Source organism: Phyllostomus discolor, chromosome 9 (genome assembly GCF_004126475.2).
Source record: "Phyllostomus discolor isolate MPI-MPIP mPhyDis1 chromosome 9, mPhyDis1.pri.v3, whole genome shotgun sequence".
In the NCBI taxonomy this organism is placed as follows: domain Eukaryota; kingdom Metazoa; phylum Chordata; class Mammalia; order Chiroptera; family Phyllostomidae; genus Phyllostomus; species Phyllostomus discolor.
This window is the reverse complement of record NC_040911.2, coordinates 13,751,887-13,776,647: the sequence shown is the minus strand read 5'-3', so window position 1 is coordinate 13,776,647 and position 24,761 is coordinate 13,751,887. Positions and strand designations below refer to the sequence as shown.

Below are 24,761 nucleotides of genomic sequence, written 5' to 3'. Positions count from 1 at the left end.
ATATGTCTTCGCACACGATATGTCAGCCTCGCGGGATGGCAGGCTTCTCTCGCCTGTCCCCTCCCGACAGCTGCTCTCCGGGGGAAGTGGGGAGGACTAGGGGCAGTCATGGTAACAATGGGGTTATTCATCCCCTGAGCATTTTGCCTTCCGCCAAGGTAAGGTGTCGCTAAGCCACAAGATAAACAATCCCTCACACCTCCCCCCTGTGCGAGGACACCTGGAGGCATAACCCGTACAAGGTCATGGTTACTGGTACAAGCAATGTCATGGGAGGGAGGTGGAAATAACACCCTTTGTGTGAGTGTGAAGGACACAGGGCACAGCCTTAGTGCCCAGCGAGGGAGAACGCGGCGTCATGTGCCCCTGGGATCTGTTGGTTTGTGTGGGGTCTCAGCTCTCTCCGCCCTGCGGACAGGATGAGATTGATGGATGAAGCTGGAAGCCAGTTGCCTTCCCTCTGGAATAGGTTCTGGAAAGAACGGAGGAAAGCAGGGGCACTGGGGTAGAATGGTCGAGGGATGAGCCACGGGCAGACGAAGAGTATCCTCTCCCCATGGGTGTAGATGCAGAAGGATTGCCCCAGTCAGCCCCATACAACGAGCACGTTTTCAAAGTAGCGTTGTCATGTGCTGTGGGCAATGAGAGGGGAGTGCGGCACGGTCTCATTTTCAAATAAAACACACACACACGCAGAAAGAGAGCAGGCGGTTGTGGCTGAGTTAGCCATGCTATTGTGGTTGAGTAGGAGACAATTTGGTGAGTACAGCTTGTCCCTACAGAGAGGGGTCCATTCCGTGAAAGCACTGTAATCTCTGTGAGCTTTCTTCCAGTGACTGAGAGGAATAAACCCACAAGAAAAAAAAATGAGTACAATTTTCGTTATTTCATAATTATCATGATTATGTTGATTATAATCATCCAAAATATACTCATTTGAAAATAAATAGTCATTTAACTGTCTCTTCTCCTTGCTTCAGTATTAAAAGTTCTGTTCTTTACTGAAGTCATGTAAATCTTTGCTAGTTTTATATTCTTGCCTGTGCTCTTTATTTCTTTCTCTGAACTTGGCATACACTGAGTAAGGAATTACTGTGTTCAGGGCCATGGGAACGTAATGCTCAGCCAGTTAGAAACACACTCCTTTGCTCCTGGGGACTTTGGACGGTAACAGGAAACAAAGGGTGATGGGCAGGCGTGCCACAAGGAGCCCATAGTCCAGATGTGGCCGTCGGCAAGACTGCTGGGGGGGGTGACATTTCCTCTGATGTCATTTTATACATATATAAATACATACTCATACACGAGGTATGAGTGAGTCTTTTTCAGGCTAGAGGGTTGGAGGGGAAGGAAGCAGTGAGGCGAGGTTAGCCCCAGAGAGTACCACAGCGTGTGTGTGAAAGGTCAGGGGAGAGACTGAACTCCGTGAGAACTGAAAGGAGGTCAGCGTGCCTGTGGGTCGTCCAGAGGTGAATCTGGCTGGATGAGCAACAGTCAGTTCACGCAGAGCCTTGACAGCTTATTAAACAGTTCGGTCATTATCTTAAGAGCAATGCATCATCATCAATGTGCTTTTAGCCGATGGTTTGCATAATCAGTGGGAAGAAACCAGGGAAGGGGAGGGTCCCAGATGAAGCTAGAGACAGGAAGCCGGTTGAGAAGGCTGTTGCAGTTATCCAGGTGAAAGGTGGTGGGTCCGACCCTGGAGCAGTGGCAGGGGAGAGGGACGCAAATGCCAGGGTCAGGAGGTGGCTGTTGATTGTGTACAGCCGGCGAAGGAGAAAGAGGGGTGGCAACTGGGAGTTGGTGAAACTGCTGTCACAAAAGGAGGTCAAGGGGAGAGGCCAGTTTGGTTTTAGGCAAGTACACTTGCAGGTACATTGGCTTCCTCCAGGTGGAAATGTCCAGCCAGTAATTGGGTGCAGTGTGAGGCAGGAAAGATCCCTGTCCATAAATTTGGGATTCAACGCACTGGTGATAATGGAGCCAAGAAGTGGCTGAGATTACCCATGGACATACGTAGAGTAAGATGGAGTTGAGAACAGAACCACGAGGAAACCAGAGAATCTACAAATAGGCTAAAACAGGGGATCAGAAATCAGGGCATTTAGGAAAGGAATTGATAGTCTTAATTTCAAAGTTATGTGCCTTTGTCCAAATGCATTGCCAAAGGCCCTTCTGTACTGGCGTAACCCAGCCTTCTCTGGTCCATAAGTGCGGCCTCTGGTTTCACCAGTCCTGACGCTGAAGTGGGTCTTACCACATCTTCAAAGTCACTGAGGGTGTTGAGGTGGAGCAGGTAGGAGCAGGGGAGGGACAGTTGCTACAGTGCCCATGACAGGGTGTATTCTTCAACACCCCCTGCCCCCGCAACAGACGGCTGGTCTTGCTTTCTCTCTCCAATGCCTGAGGCTCTCACCTTCTCCCGGTTTCCATAGTCACTTTCCTCCTCCTCCCTTCTTCCCTGTCCTCTCTGTTCCTCAGGACACGTGGATGTTACTCTTTTGCTCCAAAGTATGCTCACCAAAGAGTGTTCTCACCAACTTTGTTTTTCCCTACAAAAAAAACTCTCGTTCCAGCTGCCGACAAGTCTCGGTTTTCGGCATGTGATCCTGAGTACTCATTTTCAGGCTACCATGTGCCAAACTTTCTCCTGGGCACAGACAAGAATGTTTGAAAAGTATAAGCTAAAGTTCCAGTCTTCTGCAGTGGCTTACATTTTAATTATGGACCACAGGAGGCCCGTGAGCCAATGTGCCCCGGGGGGCGGTGTGAGCAAGCGTGTGACTGAATGTGTGTAAGTGCAAAAAGCCAGGCCCTGGTCTCAAGATGAATCGACCACCAGATGTCCCCCCGTGGCCCTGCAGCCGTCATGCTGAGCACTCTCCGGTTCTGTAGGGCACACCCTGGAATGCCATGAAGGTCTCATACTTGCAAGGGACGTACTGCAGCGTTGTTTGTGCCGTCACCAGAATGTGTGTGTGTGTGTGTGTGTGAGAGAGAGAGAGAGAGAGAGAGAGAGAGAGAGGGAGAGAGAAAGATCAATGTGCGGTTGCTGGGGGTTATGGCCTGCACCCAGGCATGTACCCTGGCTGGGAATCAAACCTGGGACACTTTGGTTCCCAGCCCAAAGCGGGCTAACTTTCCCATCTACCCACTGTGCTTTCTCGGCAGGTTCCGGAGCCTCACGACCGCCTTTTTCAGAGACGCCATGGGTTTCTTATTAATGTTTGACCTCACCAGTCAGCAGAGCTTCTTGAATGTCAGAAACTGGATGAGTAAGTGGGACTGAGTAATCTGCGTTGACCACTTTGGGGCCCGACAGCTCTGGGTGTGCGTTTGCCTCACGAGAGGGAACAGCTTGGGTGTTGCAGACGAGCCTCGGGAAGTCGTGAGTTCAGTGTTTCCTGGGCCACCTTCAAAGTGGTGGCCGTTCTATCACCCAAAGTGACTTGGAACTGTGTTTTCCTTCGACGCTCTTAGGAGAAGCCTATGTGGCTTCTTATCCACCTGTATTTGAGATCGTTGTTTTTGCAGTCGTAAGGTCATTGATTCCACTCGTCCAGTTCATCCTGAAGGACTTAGAATAGTGTGAGCTTCTGCACCTACTAAAAAACACAGAGGGGACCCAGAGAAGAGGGCTGCATTTCCTGAGAGGGTGCACTGGCTCCTAAAATGTGTTCCTGTGAACTTGGGTTAACTAACGAGTTAATTTTAACTAGTGGGTGAGTTAGTTGAGAAACGGCTCCAGAGCAGACCAGCCGCCATGTGAGGCTCAGGTGCAGTGTGTCAGCCAATCAGCTCACAGTGAAAATTTCACTCTTTTTTTTTTTTTTACAAAAAATATTGAAATGTGAGGAGGCCTTGCATAGAAAAATCTATACAACTTAGATATAGCATGAAGTTAAAAGTCATCTATTCAGTCATTAAAGCCAGAATGATATATGTCAGCACAGAAGAGTAGTAGCTGATTGATTTATTTTTTAATCGATACAGCAGGAAAAAGAATATTTTATTTGCATTTTTATGACAAATGTAAACTTCGATTCTTCTGGGATGTACATGTCCTCCCGTGGCGCTGGTGATAGTCTCGTCATTTCTGGATTGTCAGGCTGTCTGTGGCTGGAGCGATATTTTTTGTTGAGCTGGGTCATGTTATGCCTCTGCTCTAAGTCCTTCTTTCTGGGACTTCCCATTTCACTTGGAACACATCCCAGAATTCTCCACCCACCCACAGAGCCCTGGTGGCCGGACCTTAAATTCTTCTCAAATTCACTCTTGCTCTGTCCCCCCAGCTCACAGGCCTCCCGCCAAACAACTCGCTTGCTCTTTGGAGGAGGGGACAGAAGGCCCCACACTGCCTTGGGGCCTTTGCACTATCGGTTCCCTGGGCCTGGAGTTCTCTCCTTCCTTGCCAGAGCGCGCGGGTTCTTTCATCTCCTTCAAGGATTTGTTCAAACCCTGTTTATCTGCAGGGAGAAGCCTTTCTGACCACCTCACCTAAAAGACTACTCTGTGTTCCTTTATGTTGCTTTCCATCACTGCCTCCACCTGACATTATGTTATGTTACACTATGCATTTCTTTGTTTACTGTGGTGTTGATGCTCCACTGCTAACTAACACGTGAGCTCTGGAAAAGTTCAGACTCTGTCTGTTGAGTTCCATTGCAGCAGCCCAAAGCCTGGGTGAGCGTGTGGCACAGAGAAGATGTTCTCTCTGTGTTCTTATGTATTCTTGTTATTCTCTATGTAGTTACTCTTATGGATTATTTATAACTACTTATGCAACTGCTTTAAATGTGAGTTCGATGGCGTCGTTGCTACCACAGGGAAAAATATTACTTCTCCAAATGAGTGTTTATCTTAGGAACTGTCTCTGTTTTCTTTTATTATGATATTTCCATATTCAAATTTTGGTGTTATTAGATTCTGAGGAGATACAGAGATAAGATTAGTAGGTACTTTCAGAGAATTATTTCTTCATCCTTTATGAAAGCAGATGAGACTCCCCCTTGTTTTTTAAAAAAAAACTCAGAAGGATACTATTGGGATTGAAGATAATTAATTATTATATCTAATAATACTTTAATTTCTCACTCCTGAATAATTGGTGTTAATAGGGTAAGCCTTTGTCCTCTTTCTTGGCAAAATTGCTTGCAGCGTGCCTTGAGATAACATTAGAGTAATCCCTGTAATCTCAAGAACACAGGCTGACAGATTTCTTATCATTTCCTCCCTCCCTCCCTTTCTTCCTTTCTCCCTCCCTCCCTCCCTTTTTCTTTTCCTCCTATTTCCTCCTCCTCCTCTCCTTACCCCTCCTTCTCCTCCTCCTCCTCTTTCCTCTTCTCTTCTCCTCTCTTCTCTTCTCTCCTCTTCTCTCTCTTCTCTCTCTCTCTCTTTCCTGCAGAAAAAAGAAAACCAAGTTTTCTGTCTTAAAATTGTACATGAACTTGTGGTGGTTGAAGAGTGCTCTGCTCTCATAGACCATCACCTTGGACTCCCAGGGCATGGAGCTGTAGCAGTCTCCTGAAGGAAGGAGCAGACTTCTGTGCTCCACAGTCCCTTCTCTGACCTCCGCCTAGGTCTGAGACACCGGTGGTACGGAGCAGCATGTCCGTCTGGAGGGCACTCCCCCAGATGGAGACCAGCACTACTAGGTGTTCGCACAGAACACCTGCTTGTGAACTGTCACTAATCCTGACAACATGCAATTTGTGAGCCATTATCTCCATTTCACAGATGAGGAAACCGCAGCCGAGAAGAGCCCAGGAACCTGGCTCATACACATAAAAAGCTGGAGAGGGACAACTAGATTAGGAATCTGTTATGAGCAGTCATTCGACATCACTTGTTTGTAACTAACTTGCTGGCTCCATCTGCTTTCTTTCTAAGGCCAACTGCAAGCCAATGCTTATTGTGAAAACCCAGATATCGTGCTAATTGGCAACAAGGCAGACCTGCCAGACCAGAGGGAAGTCAGCGAACGGCAAGCCCGGGAAATGGCCGACAAGTACAGGTAAGTCGGTGACACCGTGATGTCGACCGACCTTTTACATTGCTGCTCCGTGACGGGGCAGGGACTCAGGGCTGATGCCAGGAGGAGTCTCCCTGAATGAAGAATGGCACATAAAGCCCTGGCTGGCGTAGCTCAGTGGATTGAGCGCGGGCTGGGAACCAAAGTGTCCCAGGTTCGATCCCCAGCCAGGGTACATTCCTGGGTTGCAGGCCATAACCCCCAGCAACCGCACATTGATGTTTCTCTCTCTCTCTCTCTGTTTCTCTCTCTTTCCCTCCCTCCCTTCCCTCTCTAAAATTAAATAAAATCTTTAAAAAAAAAAGAATGGCACATAAATGGAAGAGGTCTTCCAAAGGCATGGATGCGATATTTTAAATCAGTTAGTAATAACAGCATCTGACATTTACTGAGTACTTAGTATGTGCGAGCACAAAATAAGTACTCATGTAATCCCTCATAACCATGTGCAGGAGATCTAGAGTTCTCCCATTGCACATGTGAAGAGTTGAGGCAGAGAGAGACTCAAAGCAGATGGGATGCTGTGTAGCTGGTAAGTGGCAGAGCTTGAGTTCAACCTGGGCAGTCTGGGGTCAGACGCCACATTTTTGCATGTGCGATTCCTTTGTACATCTTGTATCTTTTCTGATTTCCCCCTCTCAAAAAGACTTGTCTTCTCTTCCACGCTAGCATTCCGTATTTTGAAACAAGTGCGGCGACTGGCCAGAACGTTGAGAAAGCCGTGGAAACTCTCCTGGACTTAATCATGAAGCGAATGGAGCAGTGTGTGGAGAAGACCCAAGTCCCCGACGCTGTCAACGGTGGAAGTTCCGGGAAGCTGGACGGGGACAAAGCAGCCGAGAAGAGATGCGCCTGCTAGACTTTGCCCAGGACCTCCTCACCCAGACCCCCAGCCTGATATTACTGCCCGATCAGCGACCAACCACGAAATTGCCACCGTGCACAGTGGCGCGTCTGTCTTCTCCTGCCAGAGAATCTGTTTTAAGAAACCAAAATAGTCAACAGTATTCAAAAGAATTGACCGGTGGTTTCTGAGGCGCTTTCAAACAAGATCAAAGCTTTTGTAGTGTGCCCTCACCAGTCCGAGTGCCCGGCTCATTGTTCTTAGAAGGAAGACAAGTGTGCAGGAGAGGGCACAAGACGAAATGGAGGGCGTTTTAAATCAGAGCCAGGCTCGCCCTGTTGCACTGGAGAGGGATAGGCTGCCAAAGGGAGAACATAGAAAGATGATTTTTTTCAAAAGACTGAGTTTGCTTCTCACGTAGAATATGATTATTACTCTTGGTTTGCATTGGGGGAACATATTAGTTAGAGTGGATACACAATAAAGAATTTTAAATGGATCCTTAAGAATGATCCTGCCCAATAAGCGGTACTAGAAAGAGTAATTTAGTGACGAGGCTGTGGGGGGATGAATGTCAGACTTCTGCTAAAATGTGGGCACTTGTGTAATAATGCCATCTTTATATTAATAAATGTCAGACAGACAAGAACAAGAGGGTGAGCGACAAAGTACAAGGGAAGCGCCCGGGGAGAAAAATGAAAGTGGGGGACCACGGCATGTGGACAAACGAAATGAAATGTATCTGTTGCAGATGTCTGGAGGAGTTAATAGTCAGCTTTCACTCCGGCCAAGTAGAAATTGACATTATCAGTGGGGATTAAGAGAAGATCCAGAAGTTTCCATTTCGAACATCATTTTAGAAATAGGTTCAGGGTTCGGCTTCACATTTCATTTTTTCCCCTAAGTAAATGGTGATAGTCGCAAAGACAAATGAAAGATTGCTGTTTATTAAGTATCTTTCTTTAAAGACAGTAAAAAAAAAACCCTATTTCACCTTAATTTCTTTTAGGTGAATATGCTGGTGATGTGAAACAAAAGGTGACTATTAGTTGTGGATTTCTTTTCAATTTACAAAAACAGTGAAATCTCTAAATTATATTTCTCTCTTCTAACCCACACCTACCCCTGGCTTTGAATCAATTGTAAAAATACAGGCGTGTCACTGTGTAGACCAACTTCAGAGTAATGATGGATCAATTTCAATGGTTACTCTGAATTTTCATGTCATTAATCACAAAAAAAATTGATGGTAACTCATGCCATATTATAATATATTTAGCATTTGTTTTTATTTGGCCTAAGGCAAAAGGCCCATAGTTGACCTATATTTGGGGATTGGGCAGGAATGGAACTGTATTTTATCTCACCAAAAATTTGTAAATCATTTTATTTTTTTATAAGAAGCTGTCTTTTCTTTGAAAAAAAATGATCCCCAAAGTATTTTTCATTGGCCTATTATCATTTGTGTCTAAATTAACAACAACTCTTATTAAATTGTTATTTAAATATTCCAGTGAATTTTATCAATAACAAAGGCATTACACTTTATGTTTTCTCTTTTTGTTAGGCGTTATATGATTTTTCAATGGAATAGTTCCTCTTCCTATAACATTTTGTCAGTTAAACTTCATTTTTTTCCAACTTGGTGCCTATTTTGTTAAGTTACAGATGCCGGAAACCCTCAACTTAGCTCCCTGTCCCCCACTGCTGCCTGCCAACCTCTCTCTGGTATCGAATCATTTTTAGATCCAAAGAAATGTCTGTAGACATAATGATCTTAGCGTGGACTGGGCTCAGAAATGCGCCATGAATGAAAGCAGTCCGGAAGCTTTGACGAGTCCACCCTCTGCGAAGTTCCTGGCGTTTACTGCCCACCTCCTCTGACTTCTGCAGGGCGTCGCCAGCTCCTAAGATGGATCACAGGCGGGGGCCACCTGCAAAGGTGTTTCCCTCCAGGATGCTCTTCATGACCTCGGTACCTGTGCCATGAAAATGGAAATCTGTTAGCTATCCAGAAACATGTTTCTTTTAGAAAAGGGAACAGAAACAATGTAACTATTGTTGTAGCAAAATTTGGTGAACTTTTGAGGTCGTTATATCACTTTCTTATTTGGATCCAAATTGTGATTCCCCCTGCATTTCCACAATATGGAATGTTTAGCCTTCATAAAATTCTAAAGGTATTCTATTTGGGGTAGGTCTTTCTATTTCTTTTAATTTCCCAGTTATATGATTGATTTACTTATGCCAAGATTCTGTCATTGTCAGCTTATTTAACGAGCATTTGTTCAGGGTCTATTTTGAGATTGTCACTGGATCGTTGCAGCGTGAAGCAGAGGGTGATGATGTCCATAATTATAGAACTGTGCCTGTGAAAAGAACAATTACTGGGTAATAATCTCAAGGACAACAAAACTTAAAACAGGCATGAAAAGTAATTTATAATTGTATTCTACTGATTAAAACTTGATGTAAAAAATAATTTTCTCTGAGAAGTTTGACACCTGGCCCCAAATTCTATTTAAACGTTCATACAAATTCCCCCTCTCATTATCACATAATTAATATTCTGTATTATTAATTTTACTGATTTGGGGCCACAAAGTAGGCAGACTGCCTTGGAGAATTGCACAGTCGCTCTCACCCACAGTAACATATATTTTTAGCCAAGGTGAGTCCTATTACTAATTATCTCCCAAATGCTCTTGTAAACCAAATTGCACTTTGGGAAACTATGTAAAGTGTACATGAAATTCCTTTCTGGTATAGAAACCGTGTCTGGGGCGTGTATTCTGCTTCGATGTTTACATTGCTCTAAACCGGTGCCTCGGATACCTCTGTGACCAAATCTGTCTCCAGCCACGTAGCTCGTCCTATAATCTGTTATAGGGAGGCCTCCCAGAGACACTGATGCAGCCAAAGGTCTTTGATGTCTTCGGCAGAGGGTTCAAGGACGTCATCAGAATCTGGAGGTCATTACCACCACCTCCTGGTCTCCTAGCTCAGTTCTCATGGAGTGAGCATTACTTGAGACTCTTAACTGATTAGGTACAAAGTTATCGTTAAATGTAAAGAAAAAAAATCCTTTGGAAAATGTGTCAGAACTAGTTGCAAGAACACAGTGTTCGTCTTGGTATGCAGAGGGTGACAGGCCATGAATCGGCAGAGAAAATACTAAATTCTGGGAGTTGAGCTGGTGGGTCTCCACATGAGAGTTTTAAAGTTCTTTCAAGTCACGCTCTAGCCAGTTTGCTACCATTTCCATATTACCAGCTACCACACTGCAAAAAATTCAAAGCCAGCATTTTCTACAGTAAATATTTTGTCTTGTTTTAATCAGATGGGCCGTGCTCTGTATGCAGCGGGGGGGGGCGGGAGAGGGTGCTGTCTTTCTTAGGCTTCTAGTGTAAGGTGTTTTCTACCAATCAGTATGGGTCAGATGAACTGGGCAAGAGTTTTAATCAGTCTTTACGAGAGGGAGAGAAGCTTGACCATAGAGAAGGACGTGATTATATTTAAAAAATAACTTAATAGTAATCAAATATTCTTTAAACTGTAAATTGAGTCTGCTGGAAATCACCCAATGTAATGAAGCTCATTTTCAGTGGTAGAGTGAGTACAGCATTTAGAGAAATAATATGTGCAATAGACAGCGTGTACAACGAGGTTCAGCGCATACCCGGGAATCTCGTGTCTGTGGAACAGATCGCTGAGCGCCCTGTGTCTCTGTTCTCGCGGTAAAAGGCTGGGGAGAGCAGACGCAGTCCTTATCGTGTGTCACACTAAAAATTTGAGGGGAACCCCTCATCTGTAAAGAATTTTGGAGTTTAGAACTCCAGCTTTAAAGAAAGAATATTGAAGCTTCTATTTCCTAAGACACAGAATAACTCTTTAGAAGGAACTTCTGAGAACCGATGTTAACCAAAGAGATTTTTAAAAGTTTCACTTTCACCCTCTCCTACCCAGCTTTAAAGCATTAAGAGAAGTCTAGAATGTTTAAGTATGTTAGGGAAAGCTGTATTGTTTTTTTCAAGATGCTGTCTGTATTTGAAAAGGTTGTCTAAAAATCTACCAAAAAAGTATATTTTTTCCTTGATTTTTGGCCAAGATGATACGAACTTATTTCTGGGCAGAGTGGTGAGCTCTTAACATGGAAAGTAGATAGAGAATATTGTCTGGGATGAGTGTTGTCTTGATGCATAAAGACAAACCCATGAAAATACTTGTCTCATAAAGTAGAAGTGATAACAATTATTGCTACATATAGTGGGGATTTTATAAACTTGTTGCCTTAGAATTCTTGGGTGGAGATCAACTACAATGACGTGGTTGAGCAAGAGCTACAAGGAGAGAGACAAGTTCAAAGTTTCTAAGTGAAGTTCTTAAATATAGCAGCACATGGAGGAGTTCATCCCCAAAAGGTGGATGTTTAGGCAGGAAAAAGAAGATGACCAGAAAGAGTTTTTGTAACTACATCCATGGCAAATATTTATCCTTCATTTTTATCTACCCGGTAGAGAATTATATCCTTTGAACTAAGCTAATAAAAATATTTAAGCTAAGATATTTCACTATTAGAATCAAAAGTTTGGAAACAAACGTTTTTATCTGAAACTCTTTTTCTGATAGATTGGAGTAGCTTCACAAAGATGGTTCTCTGCAGAGCAGCGCCGGCAGCCTATGGTTGCTGAGAGATTCTCTGACTTCGCACACAGAGAGAACAAACTCTCCGTGCCCAAAGAGTGGGATTATTGCACAGGGTGTCACTTTTTGGGGGAAAAAAACCCACAACAATGTACAAATGAATCACCTTTGAAGTCATTTAAATGTTTTCCAGTTCTCTTTCTCACAGAGAAAGAGAGCCATGGGAGTAGCCATGGGAGTCACGGCTAATACCCCTCAGCTGACTTAGTCTTTAAGGATCTTTAACAAATTGTGTAGGAGCTGGTTTGTCTGCCCTTAATGACCTAGTGAGTCTCTTATTTAACCAGTGGCTGTTGTCCATATGTCTGTTGACACCTCAAAGTAGGGTCCCTAGCAATGTGGAGTAACACACCATACGTATTCTGAACCTTCTGTTCTCCAGGTTATTGTTTCAAATGCTCTTGGAGAGGAAGCCTGGAAATAGAAAGGGTCCAGAAAGAACCAGCTGGCAACCATGTGTCTGTTATGAACTCTCACAGCAGCTTCTCCTCATGTGGGACTTGCCAACCCCACGTGCTTCCCAAGGTTCCTGTCGGGCTCCGTGGCGAACATACATAAGAAATAGGTTTGCAGGTTATGTCCCACTTCATACACAGGCACTGTTAGCACAAACTAAGAACTAATCAAGAGTCAAAGCTGTCATTTAAACCACTTGTGAATAGAAGTGTCGTAGCAGGGACACAGGTCATTTTAGTAGGTGGTGTCTCGGAAGCCACCAATGGGCAGTCAATTTGAGGTTACTGTATTTGATTGAAATGTTTAATATATTGCAAGTTCCTGGAAAAAAACTATGAGTTCTATTTTGTTTTGTATGTCACCTTGTATTTCCTTCAGGGAGTCCAGTTATATTCGAGATTGCATATTACAACCTGGTCAAAATACTCCTTGTACAAATAGGGCTTTTGTGTCCATGGCCTTGTAAAAGATACTTGTATCTGAAATTATTTAATACAAGTTAGTAATCCCGCTTCACGTGTCAAGAGTAGACGATGTTCTGACGTAACATGGATGTGCTTCCCCCCATCCCGATGGTCTGTCTTCACGTGATGCCGTCCTCGTTTCTAGGCTAAGCACGTTCGATTTTGTCTGTCGCCTGCACAGATCTCTGTTTCGTCTAGTGCTCTGACTGTGAGTTAAAACTCTGAACCTAGGGGCTTTTTTCTCTGTGCCCCTGGATGGACTGCGGTGCCTGACAGATGCTGTTAGGTCGTTATCCTGGTGTACCAAAGTTCCAGTGACTTCAGAAATCATAGCATCCAATGATTTTGTGGTGTCTGGGTTTGAATACTATGGTTGAGAACTGTATTCAGTGATTGTTACTGCACACTTTTCAAATAAAAATGCCAATAATTTTTACCAGTTATTTTGTGTAGTCAGAGCAACCTTATTTCGGTGCTGAAGTTCAACATGTGATGGGCCGGGGACAGTAAATGGGTTTAAATGGGAAATGTGCATCGTATTACAGATGGTATCCACCTTACACTAATATAATGCTATGTCAATTATACCTCAATTAAAAAAGCTAAGCTATCCATTAGGAGGCAGTCAGGTGATTTTATCCACTGCCCTAAACTTTCTCATTTATTATTTATTTAAAGACTGCATTTAACTCTGGCTGGTGTGGCTCAGTGAATTGAGCGCAGGCCTGCAAACCAAGGGGCCCGGGTTTGATTCCCAGTCAGGGTGCATGCTTGGGTTGTGGACCGGGTTCCCAGTAGGGGGCGTGTGAGAGGCAACTACATATTGATGTTTCTCTCCCTCTCTTTCTCTCTCAGCCTCTCTCTAAAAATAAATAAAATCTTTTTTTCTTTAAAAAGACTGAGTTTTGCAAGGGAAGTTTTCTCATAACTTTAAATGATATATTTATAAAATTAGCACTTAACATGTTGAAGTATTCTATAGCATACCGTGTTTTCACGTTATAACTTATGTCTTCCCCATAACAAAATGCTGAGGCACGTGGTGGTAGCTCCCTCAGTCACAGGCTGGCGAACAGACCATTGTTCAAGGCAAGTTCAAGACCACAACTATGCAGCTTCCATTAAACGCTCATTTACAAGGGCTGCCTTGTTCCCAGAGTTGTTCTCCCTCCATACATTACTTAACTAGGTGTTGTTAAGATAATAATGTATTTTTAATTTGAAGAGAAAAACAACTCTCCCACCGTAAGCAAATATATGCTTGGCTCCATTTTCTCAACTTTCCTCCGCGATAGCAGTAGTGCTATTTCACACAGGCAGAATCTTTGTCTCTGGCTTCATCTTAAATAATTTGAGATAAATCATTAGTGACTTGCTTTTCCTGATGTTTTTATAAGTTTTTTTTAAAGATTGTATTTATTTTATTTTTAGAGAGGGGAAGGGAGGGAGAAAGAGAGGAAGAGAAACATCAGTGTGTGGTTGCCTCTCATATACCCCCTACTGGGGACCTGGTCCACAACCCAGGCATGTGCCCTGACTGGGAATCAAACCAGTGACCCTTTGGTTTGCAGGCCAGCGCTCAATCCACTGAGCCACACCAGCCAGGGCAGGTTGATAAATGACCATAATGTGCCCTGTATTGAGGAAAAAAATAGACCTTCTAAACATTCACTGTCTGGACTGATAGGATTTCTTGTTTTAAAACTGTGTATAAGATATTATTATTCACTGTTCTCATTACCAAGGAATTTTTTTCTTTCTAATCTGGACTGAGTGTGAACATTGCTGTTCTGTCAGAAACTCATTTAGATGACTTGCATTATGGATTAGGAAACCAACACACCCATTACAGCTGGACTCAGGCTATATTACAGGTAGTAGAAACATTTTGTGATAGTAATCAGACCTCTGAAATGATCATAGCGTTGGACCTTTTTCAAAGGTCTCTGAGAGAAAGGCCTGTCTGTACCAAAAGGGTTAAAAAAAGAAAAAGACACAGCACAGAAAGGTTAACAACAGAAGATTTCAATCTCTTTGATGGCTTCCCCAGAGAGGCGGACATCAGGAACTCATCCACGCTCATGGAAAACGTCAAACAGGGGAGAGACCTGAATAGTGCTAGTTACTGTATTAAATACGAGCACACAGCATCTTGCTCCCCAATGCCCAAAGCAGTTTCTTATGAGTCCTCTAGGCAAAGAGGGTAGGTCAAAACGAGACCACGCAACTGAACCTTTAAGAGCGCTTTGCTCTTCACTGGCCTTTCCAGAGAACATGGGCTTTCTCAGTAAATTAGAAAAACACAGACCGAGGAAGGGATTGGGATATGGATTTCTAAAAGTCATTAGGTTCCCACTGCTCAGACTTCAAAGAACTGGAGGAAAAACTGATTGAATAAAGGAATGATTTACCAAAAAAAAAAAAAAGAAAAGAAAAGTAAGTGGCCCTGGCTGGTGTGGCTCAGTGGTTGAGTGCTGGCCTGCAAATCAGAGGGTCCCTGGTTTGATTCCCAGTCTAGGGCGCATGCCCGGGTTGCAGGCCAGGTCCCCAGTAGGGGGTGAGCAAGAGGCAACCACATATTGATGATGTTTCTCTCCCTTTCTCCCTCCCTATCTCTCTAAAAATAAATAAATAAAATCTTTTAAAAATATATGAAAGAATATGCTGCATGGAAAATTATTTAGAAAATATTGAGGCTTATTCATCACCTGCCCGTCTAGCTTATGTCCTGGCTATTCCACACACACCTGGCCTATTCCTCCTGCAAAGAACGTGCCCCTGTGCCTTCTTTCACCTGGACCTGTCTCCCACCAAATGCCGGCTCCTTCCACCCACTTCCCTTTCTCCCCATCTTCGTTTAAATGTTATCTTTAAAGAGAGTTCTTAATTTTTTTAATGCACCAGAAGTGATGCTTTGTAACATTTTACTTCTTTCGCCTTTTTACTTTTATTTTACTTTTATTTTTTAATTAGTTTACTTTCAATATGATTCTGTATTGGTTTCAGGTATATAGCACTGTAAGTGAGTTCTTATTCAAATGACCATCCTATTTAAATGACCATTCTATGGTTGCCGTAGTTTCTATTATCACCTGATTGAAAACCGTGGCCAGAGCCTTTCATCCCTGGTAACTCCGGATCCCTGAGTCCGCTTTATTTTTCCTTGCAGCCAACGAACATCTCTTTATTATTTGCTCCTCATCACTGGGTACATTTATATGAAGGTAGAGATTAAAAAAAAACTTCCTGTCCACAAGGATGCCTTCCCCCTCCTCACTGCTATAGCCCTGACCTCTGTCTGGACCAGGGCCTGGCAAATAGGGGGCACTCAATAAATATTTGTTCCCCCCAAAATGAATGAATCCTACACAACAAAGTGATTGGGTGGACTGCAAAATAACATTGCTAACTTAAATATTTACTAGTTTATTGAAGCAAATATTCAAATATTTAAATTGTATCATTTATTGATTTTTGCGAAGACACGTGCCCATGAAAACATTACCATTATCAACACATTGAACATTACTAAGCCAACTTTGCATGCCTAGGACAAATCCTAATTACCCATATTTCTACTACAGTTTTATTTTTAAAAAGATTTTATTTATTTTCAGAGAGAGAAGGGAGGGAGAAAGAGAAGGAGAGAAACATTGATTGGTTGCCTCTTGCTCGCCACCAACGGAGTACCTGGCCAGCATCCCAGGCATATGCCCTGACAAGGAATCAAACCAGTGAACTTTCAATTTGGAGGCTGGTGCTCAATCCACTGAGCCACACCAGCCAGGACTCTGCTACAATTTTAAACCCGTAAGTATATACTTTAATGGCAAAGCAATTAAATTCAATAATTTAAATCTTTGTCTCATCCTTAATATTTCTAGTCAAAATGTAAGAGAAGGGAAGAAAAGAAAGAGAATCACAATGATTATGATTTTACTTGAGGGGATTATCAGTTATTGGTGAATTGGATCCCTACTTTGATATTAAAGGATGCTGTAATAATTTGCCAGTCATAGGAGTTAAGGATTTTCAAAGTGAAGTGATATGAAAGAATTTTAGAAGTTTATGTTCTTAATTTCATGATGCTACCTTTTTTTTCAAATTTAGAATAAAAACATAATAGATTACTTTTGCCATTGATCTGGATTCAGGGAAAATTAGCAGAAAATCCAGGGAGCTATTTAAATCTTTTTTACTGACAAAAACAATCAGTTTATTATTAATTATATTACCATGAATGGTCAAATAAAAAGTCAATGTATTTATGCATAGTAATTTTAATGTTAAAAGAAATAAAAACAAAATTTTACAAATGATAAGGTTCTGTATTATAAGGTATAAACAATTATTCAAAAGATGTATCAATTGTTTAAACATTTGTTAATAATAAATTATAACACTACAGGTAATCAAAGTGAAACTAAATTTCCATGTATTCACTTCAAGGCTCACCTCGGACCTTCTGATCCAATATTAGTTACCTTAAGTACAATTATTTTGACTCAATGGAACTAGTGTTTCTTTCTGTCTATGTCCTGTGTGCTACTAATAGACCAAGAAATTTTTTCACTGTCATCATTTGTTTTATGACTCAGAAATGTTTATTTAAAAGTATTTCAAATGATAAAAGTTGAAATAGTAAGGCTACAGAAAATAATCCATATATAATAAATAATCCTGATGCTACTAAAATAATACTTTTGTGTTTGAAGAGTTCAGATCTTTTTAGGCACCTGAACCTGCTTGTTGGTATACTCAGAAGGTCCAAAGGCCACTCATTCCAAAGTGAACCTGGATACCCCATGAGAAGGTCCTATCTGTATTCCGTCCAACTGTCCTTCTGTATCAAAAGTGAATATAGTTAACCCAAAATAAAATCTAACAGTGTCTTTCCATTTTTGACTTTAAAATATATTTTTCTAATGGAAACCACCCATGTGGTTAGCTTAGTTAGACTGGTTCATTCACAAATCTCATATTTACTATAATCCAGCATAATGATTGAGGGGTAAGAGGAACCTACATAATCTCTGAGTGAAAGGTACATTTTTCTACTGCCCAGCTATGTAACATTTCAAGGGTTACAGTACTCTGATGAATTTATAAACCCACTACTTCACCTCAGTTGTTCATAGCTTTAAATATTTCATAGATAACACTGATATTTCACATTCTGCATTGAAAGGCTTTAAGCATCTTTCCTGAGAAAATGTTTGTAGTTGTACACTGAAGAGGATGATCAAAAGGCTAAAATAATTCAGCCTGTAGGATGGCTAAGTCTCCCTTTATTCCTTTACTCAACAAGCTTTCTGTCTTCCTGAGTGTCACTATGTGCATTTCTCCAAGTCGGAGTTCGGCTGTATGGCAATCATAAACTCCACCTGTAATGAAAGCATGGTTGCAAATTCAAGCACGCTTTCACAAAAGCACTGGACACATGATTTGAACTCACGAAGTCCAATTCTTCCTGGCTGCAGACAGCAGCCACTGCTCTTTGAACTCATGACACATGTATTTTTATGGAGGTATGAGCTAACAACATGACTTGGATAATATAATGACTATGGAAAAAGAAAATTAATCACAAAGTGCATTGCTTTGTACTTATGTGTGTGTGTGTTGGGGCGGGGGCGGTGGTGCCTTTAGCAACCAACTTGCAGTCCCAGCTCCTCAGGTGTGGGGAGCTGGCCATGACTCTCAGTTTGGGAGGGTTGTGTGTGCTGGAGAATAAGCTAAAAAGAAACTTCCCCTGCTCATAATTCAGTAGAAAATAACTGTTCCTCTAACAATGGTCAGAAGATGAACTTAAAATCATGGTAAGATATTTTTATTATTCAAAAGTCAACTTTGACATACAACATCCATTCATACACATAAAAACTCTTCCTTCTACTTAAGTAAATGGAAACTTATGACAAGGTCAAAGCTGATAACCTTAAACCACTCCTTTCAGCAAAAACCTACAAAAAAGATTCAGGTTTTTAAAACTTAAAAACAGAATTCATCTTCCATCAGGGTAAGGAACCTGGTTTCTTTACCCATTTATTAAGTTCTGAAGAAAGATTTCCTTCCCTCAAATATATATTTGTTTGATTTCCTGGAGTGTCATCTTCCTGCAAAGCCATTGATGTATAATGAATTCCATGAAATACTGGCATTGAGCCATTTCGAACATGCAAGTTTCCACTGTGTTTCAAGGAACAAATAAGACCCACGTAGTGTTCTTTCTCATTCGATCTTCAGCCAGGCAGCTCATTTCCGTAGCCTAACCAACATGAAGTAGGGGGTGTCGCCTTCAGTCTTCAGGTCGCTGTGGAAAAGACCACACAGTCATCAAGATCCAGCACATTAACCTGTAATGATGTAAATGCTGTACCACCACCATTACCATCCCCGTCACCCTATACCCCCCCCATCAGAAGCGACTGCTTTCATCTAAGAGGTGGTGGTTAATTGATGGGCTGTAATTCCCCATGAAACGAAGGAGAATCATATGGTGGCAGCCTTAAACTTAATTCACTGAGTTGTACGAGGACAAGAGGGAGGAAGTGCGAGGGGACGTGAGAGTTAGAGCCCGTGTCTAGAGCACCGCGCTTGGTGCAGACACGCCCCAGAGTGACTCGGACACAGGAAACACATCCGTGTTCCCTCGGGATGCTGTAATTCTGCGGGTTTTACACAGCCTGACCTCCTGTCCTCCCCGTGCACATGTGCATGCACATGTGTGTGTATATGTGTGTGTTTTGTTGTTGTCATTGTCGTTGTCTAACATGACCCCCAATCTCCAGCAAGCCACTTCTTCCGGTGTTCAACCCAAGAAACATCTATATGTTCTAATGTTTGAGGAAAAGAAAAAAAACTTGTTTTTTGGTACTTACTGTGAGACATAGCATAGAAACAGATTCTATGGCTGATATGAGATTTGCCTAGATTAATTTTTAAATGTACATCTTTTTGCCTTTTAAACTCCAGTCTCTCCCTAGAGTAATAATTCCATTGTATGTTGGTGAATCCAGACTTATCAAAACATACTACCGCTTACATTCTGAAAATAGCCAATTCATCATATTTCACTGTGCAAACAGGAGACCTCCCACTGAGATAGGGTATGTGGTGACATGGCTGTAACAGACGAGGGCTACAAGGACTATCCTAGAAATAGTAAGACCAGCCCCACAGGATTTACGGCTGAGCACCTGCAGGCCACTAGCTGAATCCCACACGATGACTAATCTCACCTGGAGTAACCCCGAGCCTCATCGTACGCTCATCATAACACATTAGCACGCTAGACGACACACCCCGATGGCCACACTCAGAAACAAAACGCCAGTGTACAAACACAACACAGCCGATGGTGGGCAGCTCTTCCGAGAAGCCGCCACCTGGGAAAAATCCCGGACCCTCCCCCTTACTGAATGCTGTGCGCCTCGATGCACTGAGCCTCAATAAAAGAAGTAAGTCCCACTGGGCGGGGGCTGCCTGCTGGCGGAGTAGCCTTCTCTCCTTCCTGCTTCACTAACAAACTCTCTTCCACTCTAAACTCGAGGCTGCACTAATAAACTTTCACTTTAAACCCTGTGCTGGCTTGAATTTGATTCTCTCCTGCATGACGCCAAAAACACACAGTGGGTTGTGGACCCTCGGGTCTGCCACATCCCAGAATACCGTCATTACCATCATACTATTAACAATGCAATTTCTACCAAAAATCATAAAACAAAGGGCATATTCAGTCCAGTTTCCCTATTTCAATTAGAAAATGTTTCCACATGATCTTTCCCAAGTCATAGGAAGAACAGAAATCTTTAAAACTAAAAGACCTTTAACTTCTAATTAACTGCAGCTGCTCATTAATTAACTTCCATCTAGGTCCATTCCCTCCAGGGTCGGAACAGTGGATGTTGGCCACGCCGCCCCAAGAGGAATGGCGTCTGGTGTGGCCAGAAAAGGGGCCACGTACAACCCTGACAAGCTCCGAGGAGGCCTGCGTGGTGGCCTTACAAACTCAGAGGCTGAAAGTAACCCCACAGGATGATGTGAATTGTGCAAAGTTAAAACTGTTATAACTAAAAGCGAGTCATGGCGTGTAGTCATGTCCTAGAGCAGTAACCTCCTTGACAAAGGTCAATCCTTACCTTAACTCAGCTGGTCTATTTTCTTTTTGCATCTACAGTAACATACCTTTGGAATGTCAGGGTCGGTTCCTTTTCCCAGACCCCCCCACCCAGGGCACAATCTCCCATCAGAGCTGGGCATGGAACCCCTCACGGGTCTCTTGTTCTGCATACCAGCTCTTTTTGCTCTGACCATTAATTGTTAACTATCCTGTATCCACCAGTGCAAAAAAGGATTTGTCTCTGTCTTATTCTTTACTCAATGTCAGAGATTCCCACTTTGCTTCCGTCCCACCTCCCTAATCTACCACCAGTGAGTTTCACGTAACCCGCTCCCCCTTAGGTCTCCTGCTTTCATTCGACTGTGTAGAAGGAGCTGCATAACGGCCATTCTCCGGAGCCTCTTCTCAATCCGTTGAGCTTTTGCTCCCCAGCAATTGTTGTTAGTGTGGCTCAAATAAACTAAAAAATTCTCTACAGAATTTTTGGAGGTTTCTTACGTCGACCTTGGTAAGGGAGCAAAAAATTGACCCTCCTCCCTTCCCTTAGAAAGTCCTGTTTGCCTTTCTCTCCTAAACTCTTCACCCTCCCTCCTCTCCCACCCCTTGAAGTGACTCCTTCTCTCATTGCTTCTGAAATGTGAGCATTTCACCGCCTCCTTTAATACTGCCAGGGCACACTTTCTTTTCTTTACTAGAAGGTGCAGGGCTAGTGGCCAAAAAGTTGAGACTGCAGCACCCGGGGCCCAAGGATGTTAGAAGGCTTGTTCACACCGGTTTCCTCTCTCGCCTGTGATCACAGATATTCACTAGCAGGAGTCACTAGGGAGGGGGAGCAGGCTTGCGGCAGGGAGTTCTGAAGGCGGAGATGCACCGGCCGATGTGCTAGCCTGCCACTAACCGCAGTGGTGGATTCCCCAGCACAGGCCTGTGCTGAAGAGAGTTTTGGCAAATGGGCTTCTGTCCTAGAGCGACTGGACTGGGAAATTCAAAAGCTGCTAGAACAGAAAGTTTTTAATCATGTTTTAAAAGATTCATGCGATTATAGGCTATGATTTCTTTTCAGTAATAATTTCACAGAGTATTATGGAAAGGAGATTTGAGGACAAGCCTTTTCTTCTTGCTATAACTTGTCACTTCGGATTCTGTGAACACTAGAGAGTGAGCCCGATGGTGCCAACGATCATTTCCATTGCTTTAGTGGGTCATTATCATTGATTGCTGGATTCGCTCATTATTAGGTAATTATTGAAGGCACTTGTCCTCAGCAATGCAGCAAATACAGGGAAACACAAGAAACTATTCCTGCCCTCTCGACATTACAATCCCTTTGATTTGCAGTGCAGACATGACATATAAATAAGTATATGCAATTCATGATTAAAATAGTCATTGACAGCACAGAACATGTGAGCAGTGCAGGGACAAGGACACGAGAGGAGATGACCTGTTTTGTAGGGAGACAGTGTTGCAGCCCAGATTGCACTTGTTTTGCAGCAAAGGAGAGGACAAAGATATCTGAATGTATTCCTTCATGTATTCAGTAAGAATGTATATGTTAGGCTTTGAGGATTCCGTGGTGAACAAGATGAACACGGTTCCTAGTCATGAAACACTGAGAAGCAGACAGCAAACAAACGATTAGATAAGCAGAGATACACTGGAATCTTCCTCCAGTGGGGTTCTCGAAGGTTCAACAGAGGCACGCAGGTACATGGGGGCAGAATAAAGACTTTACCTTGTAGCCACGGCCTTAGACGCCATTGTCCTAGGAGTTTCAGACCAAAGTGCCACTTTGGTTTTTAGTTCTTTATTCTAAAGTTGAAAAAAAAATATGCAGAGGTCACATAGCTAGCACCCGCATCAGCCACACATGCTTATTGCTTCTGGTCAACCCTACGTCACTCCCTGGCAGCAAGCGCGCTGTTCTCATCCTTCCATCAGAACACAGAATGTGGCCAGGCGAGAGTCACTGATACCTGTGAGGTCACACACTCCCTAGCTGTGTGACCTCATTCAGCCACTTAACCTCCCTGTGCCCAATTTCTTCACCTGTGCAATAGATACCATCATAGTCTCTTCTTCACAGGTTCTAAAATGAGATAAAAATATGTACAGAACTCAGCTCAGTGTCTGGTTTTTAAAACTTAAAGGCAGTTGGTTATGAAATGGGCTGAGCGATTGCCCACTGATGGTGTGTTTGCATGATTTTCTTATTCTAGCTGCTTATCCATATGCCCTCATTTGTGTAGAATGAATGAGTATGTTACTTATGCAAAATTGGTACAATAAAAATATTTTATCAACTAGGATTTGCCAAAAGGCCAGTCAGTGAGAAAAGCTGTGAGAAAATACCTTTAGGGACATTCCTTAGAAGGAAGAGGCCCGATGGTGACACGGGTCACACACTCTGAGGCCTCCAATGTACACTGGGCAGCCCTTACTGGGCACCAGAGTGGACACGAGTGTGGAGCCAACTATTCCACAATCACCGTGTTTTCAGCTGGACAGAGCTGTGAGTGTCGTGTTTATCGAGCGAACAGGCCCGTGCAACCCACCGAAGGTGAGACTCCAAGGAAAGCCCGAGGCTCGAAGAGTTCACCCTCCAGAGGAAAGACAACAGTGTCCTCTGGGAGGGGAGAAGAGGCAGAACAGGGCAATGGCTACAAAACTTACGATGTAAAACTATTTATAAGCTCTCTCTGTTCTTATGATTTTTTTCTTCTGATGGGGGAAGCAGAAAGGACATAGGGGTGAAAGGAATGGTGTGGGGCGAGCTGGCAGTGTGCTCATGGGGCCCCTCTGAGGTCCGTGCTGGGAGCAGCAGAGCCCCCGGAGAGGCCGAGGTCTGCAGTGGAAGTCAGAGCATCTCCGTCCCCCAGGGCACAGGGCAGCATGGGGGCAACAGTGCGCAGGAAGTGGAAATGCTGGGGGCTGACATGGAAAAGGTGACCAGGCCCAGGCAGTCAGTGACCTGCCACTGGACAAAGACAGGAGGGGCGGCCCTGAGGAGGAAGTGGAGCTGAGGCTGCTGTGGGGTCTGCAGGGACCCCGGCCTCAGTGGGGGCTTTGCTGCACTTCCTGTAAGGCAGGGGGCACTGCCAGCCCCCGGGGCAGCAGATGAAAAACTAAAAAGAGCTTCCCCCGTTAAAGTGGAAGAGTGGGCAGATAGAAAAATATGTCTCATCCCAGTAAATTATAAAGTCTTATGCTAAGTTTTAAAACACTGAAAAATAAGAAAACAACAAGAGGCTTCCTGAAGTGAGCGAGCCCAGAGGAAAAGCTTGGAGGAAGAGAGAGGATACCTCAGAGAGCAAAAAAACCAGACTGGGGACAGCAAATGGGCTACCTGACCCGCACTAAGTGCACACAGGTGTGGCTTTGACCCAGCTCCTAATTCCAGTCCATGTCATCTCTCTCCCTAAGACAGCAAGTGTTCTGGAAAATTAGGATGGACTTTTAACAATTATTTATTAGTATTTAATATTCATAATTCAATAACATCATAAAATGTTTAATACTGACACTTTAATAACAACTCAGACAGAGCACCTGTCCCCAAAGCTATAATTTCTTATGCATACAAGAGGCACACACACACACACACACACACTTACAGAAAACATTCATATATAAACACAAACACACACATGCACTCACAGATAAATACTCGGGCATGGTCACACACACTCATGCACAGACACACTCACATGCCATGCACACACAGACACACTCAGTGTCACCATGGGGACCATCACGCACAAGCACACACACAGACATTCACACACAGGCTCGCAGATACACTGACACACTCACACAGTCACACTCACACTGACATACGCAACAGATTCTCTGCTTACCTGGGCTTCCAGCACATTAACCTTTTCTTTCAGGTTTTCAATTCTTTTATCTTGCTCCTTTAAATTATTTTTTAATCCTTCCATCTAAGTATTAGAAAACACAGTTGGGAAAATCTTGTCAGACCAAAGAGAATGGTTACTTAAATCAGAAACTGTGCAGATTTCTGCGGTCATATCATGTTGATCCAATAGAAAAAAATGAAATCCCAAAGCCTAGGAGACCCAGCAGGCCAAAAAGAAGAGCAGGGCAGATTGGCGCCCGGGGACGGGCGCGTGCAGA

The 24,761-nt window shown here is 43.3% G+C and overlaps 2 protein-coding genes across 5 annotated transcripts in view; one reads left to right on the top strand and one right to left on the bottom strand.

Moving 5' to 3' along the window:
- RAB27B (RAB27B, member RAS oncogene family) overlaps positions 1-12,940 on the top strand; it is a 125,506-nt gene extending 112,566 nt beyond the window's left edge. For both annotated transcript variants that reach the window (XM_028524227.2, XM_028524228.2), the window contains 3 exons: positions 3,175-3,278; positions 5,893-6,016; positions 6,704-12,940. In XM_028524227.2, the coding sequence (XP_028380028.1) occupies positions 3,175-3,278; positions 5,893-6,016; positions 6,704-6,893 (418 nt within the window). In that variant the 3' untranslated portion in view covers positions 6,894-12,940. The remainder of the gene's footprint in view (positions 1-3,174; positions 3,279-5,892; positions 6,017-6,703) is intronic.
- A 4,478-nt stretch (positions 12,941-17,418) lies between these two features.
- Positions 17,419-24,761, bottom strand: part of CCDC68 (coiled-coil domain containing 68) — a 43,652-nt gene continuing 36,309 nt past the window's right edge. For all 3 annotated transcript variants that reach the window (XM_028524681.2, XM_036010191.1, XM_036010192.1), the window contains exons 11-13: positions 24,482-24,565; positions 22,360-22,436; positions 17,419-18,815 (exon numbers count right to left, since the gene is read on the bottom strand). In XM_028524681.2, coding sequence (XP_028380482.1) covers positions 18,758-18,815; positions 22,360-22,436; positions 24,482-24,565 — 219 coding nt within the window. In that variant the 3' untranslated portion in view covers positions 17,419-18,757. The remainder of the gene's footprint in view (positions 18,816-22,359; positions 22,437-24,481; positions 24,566-24,761) is intronic.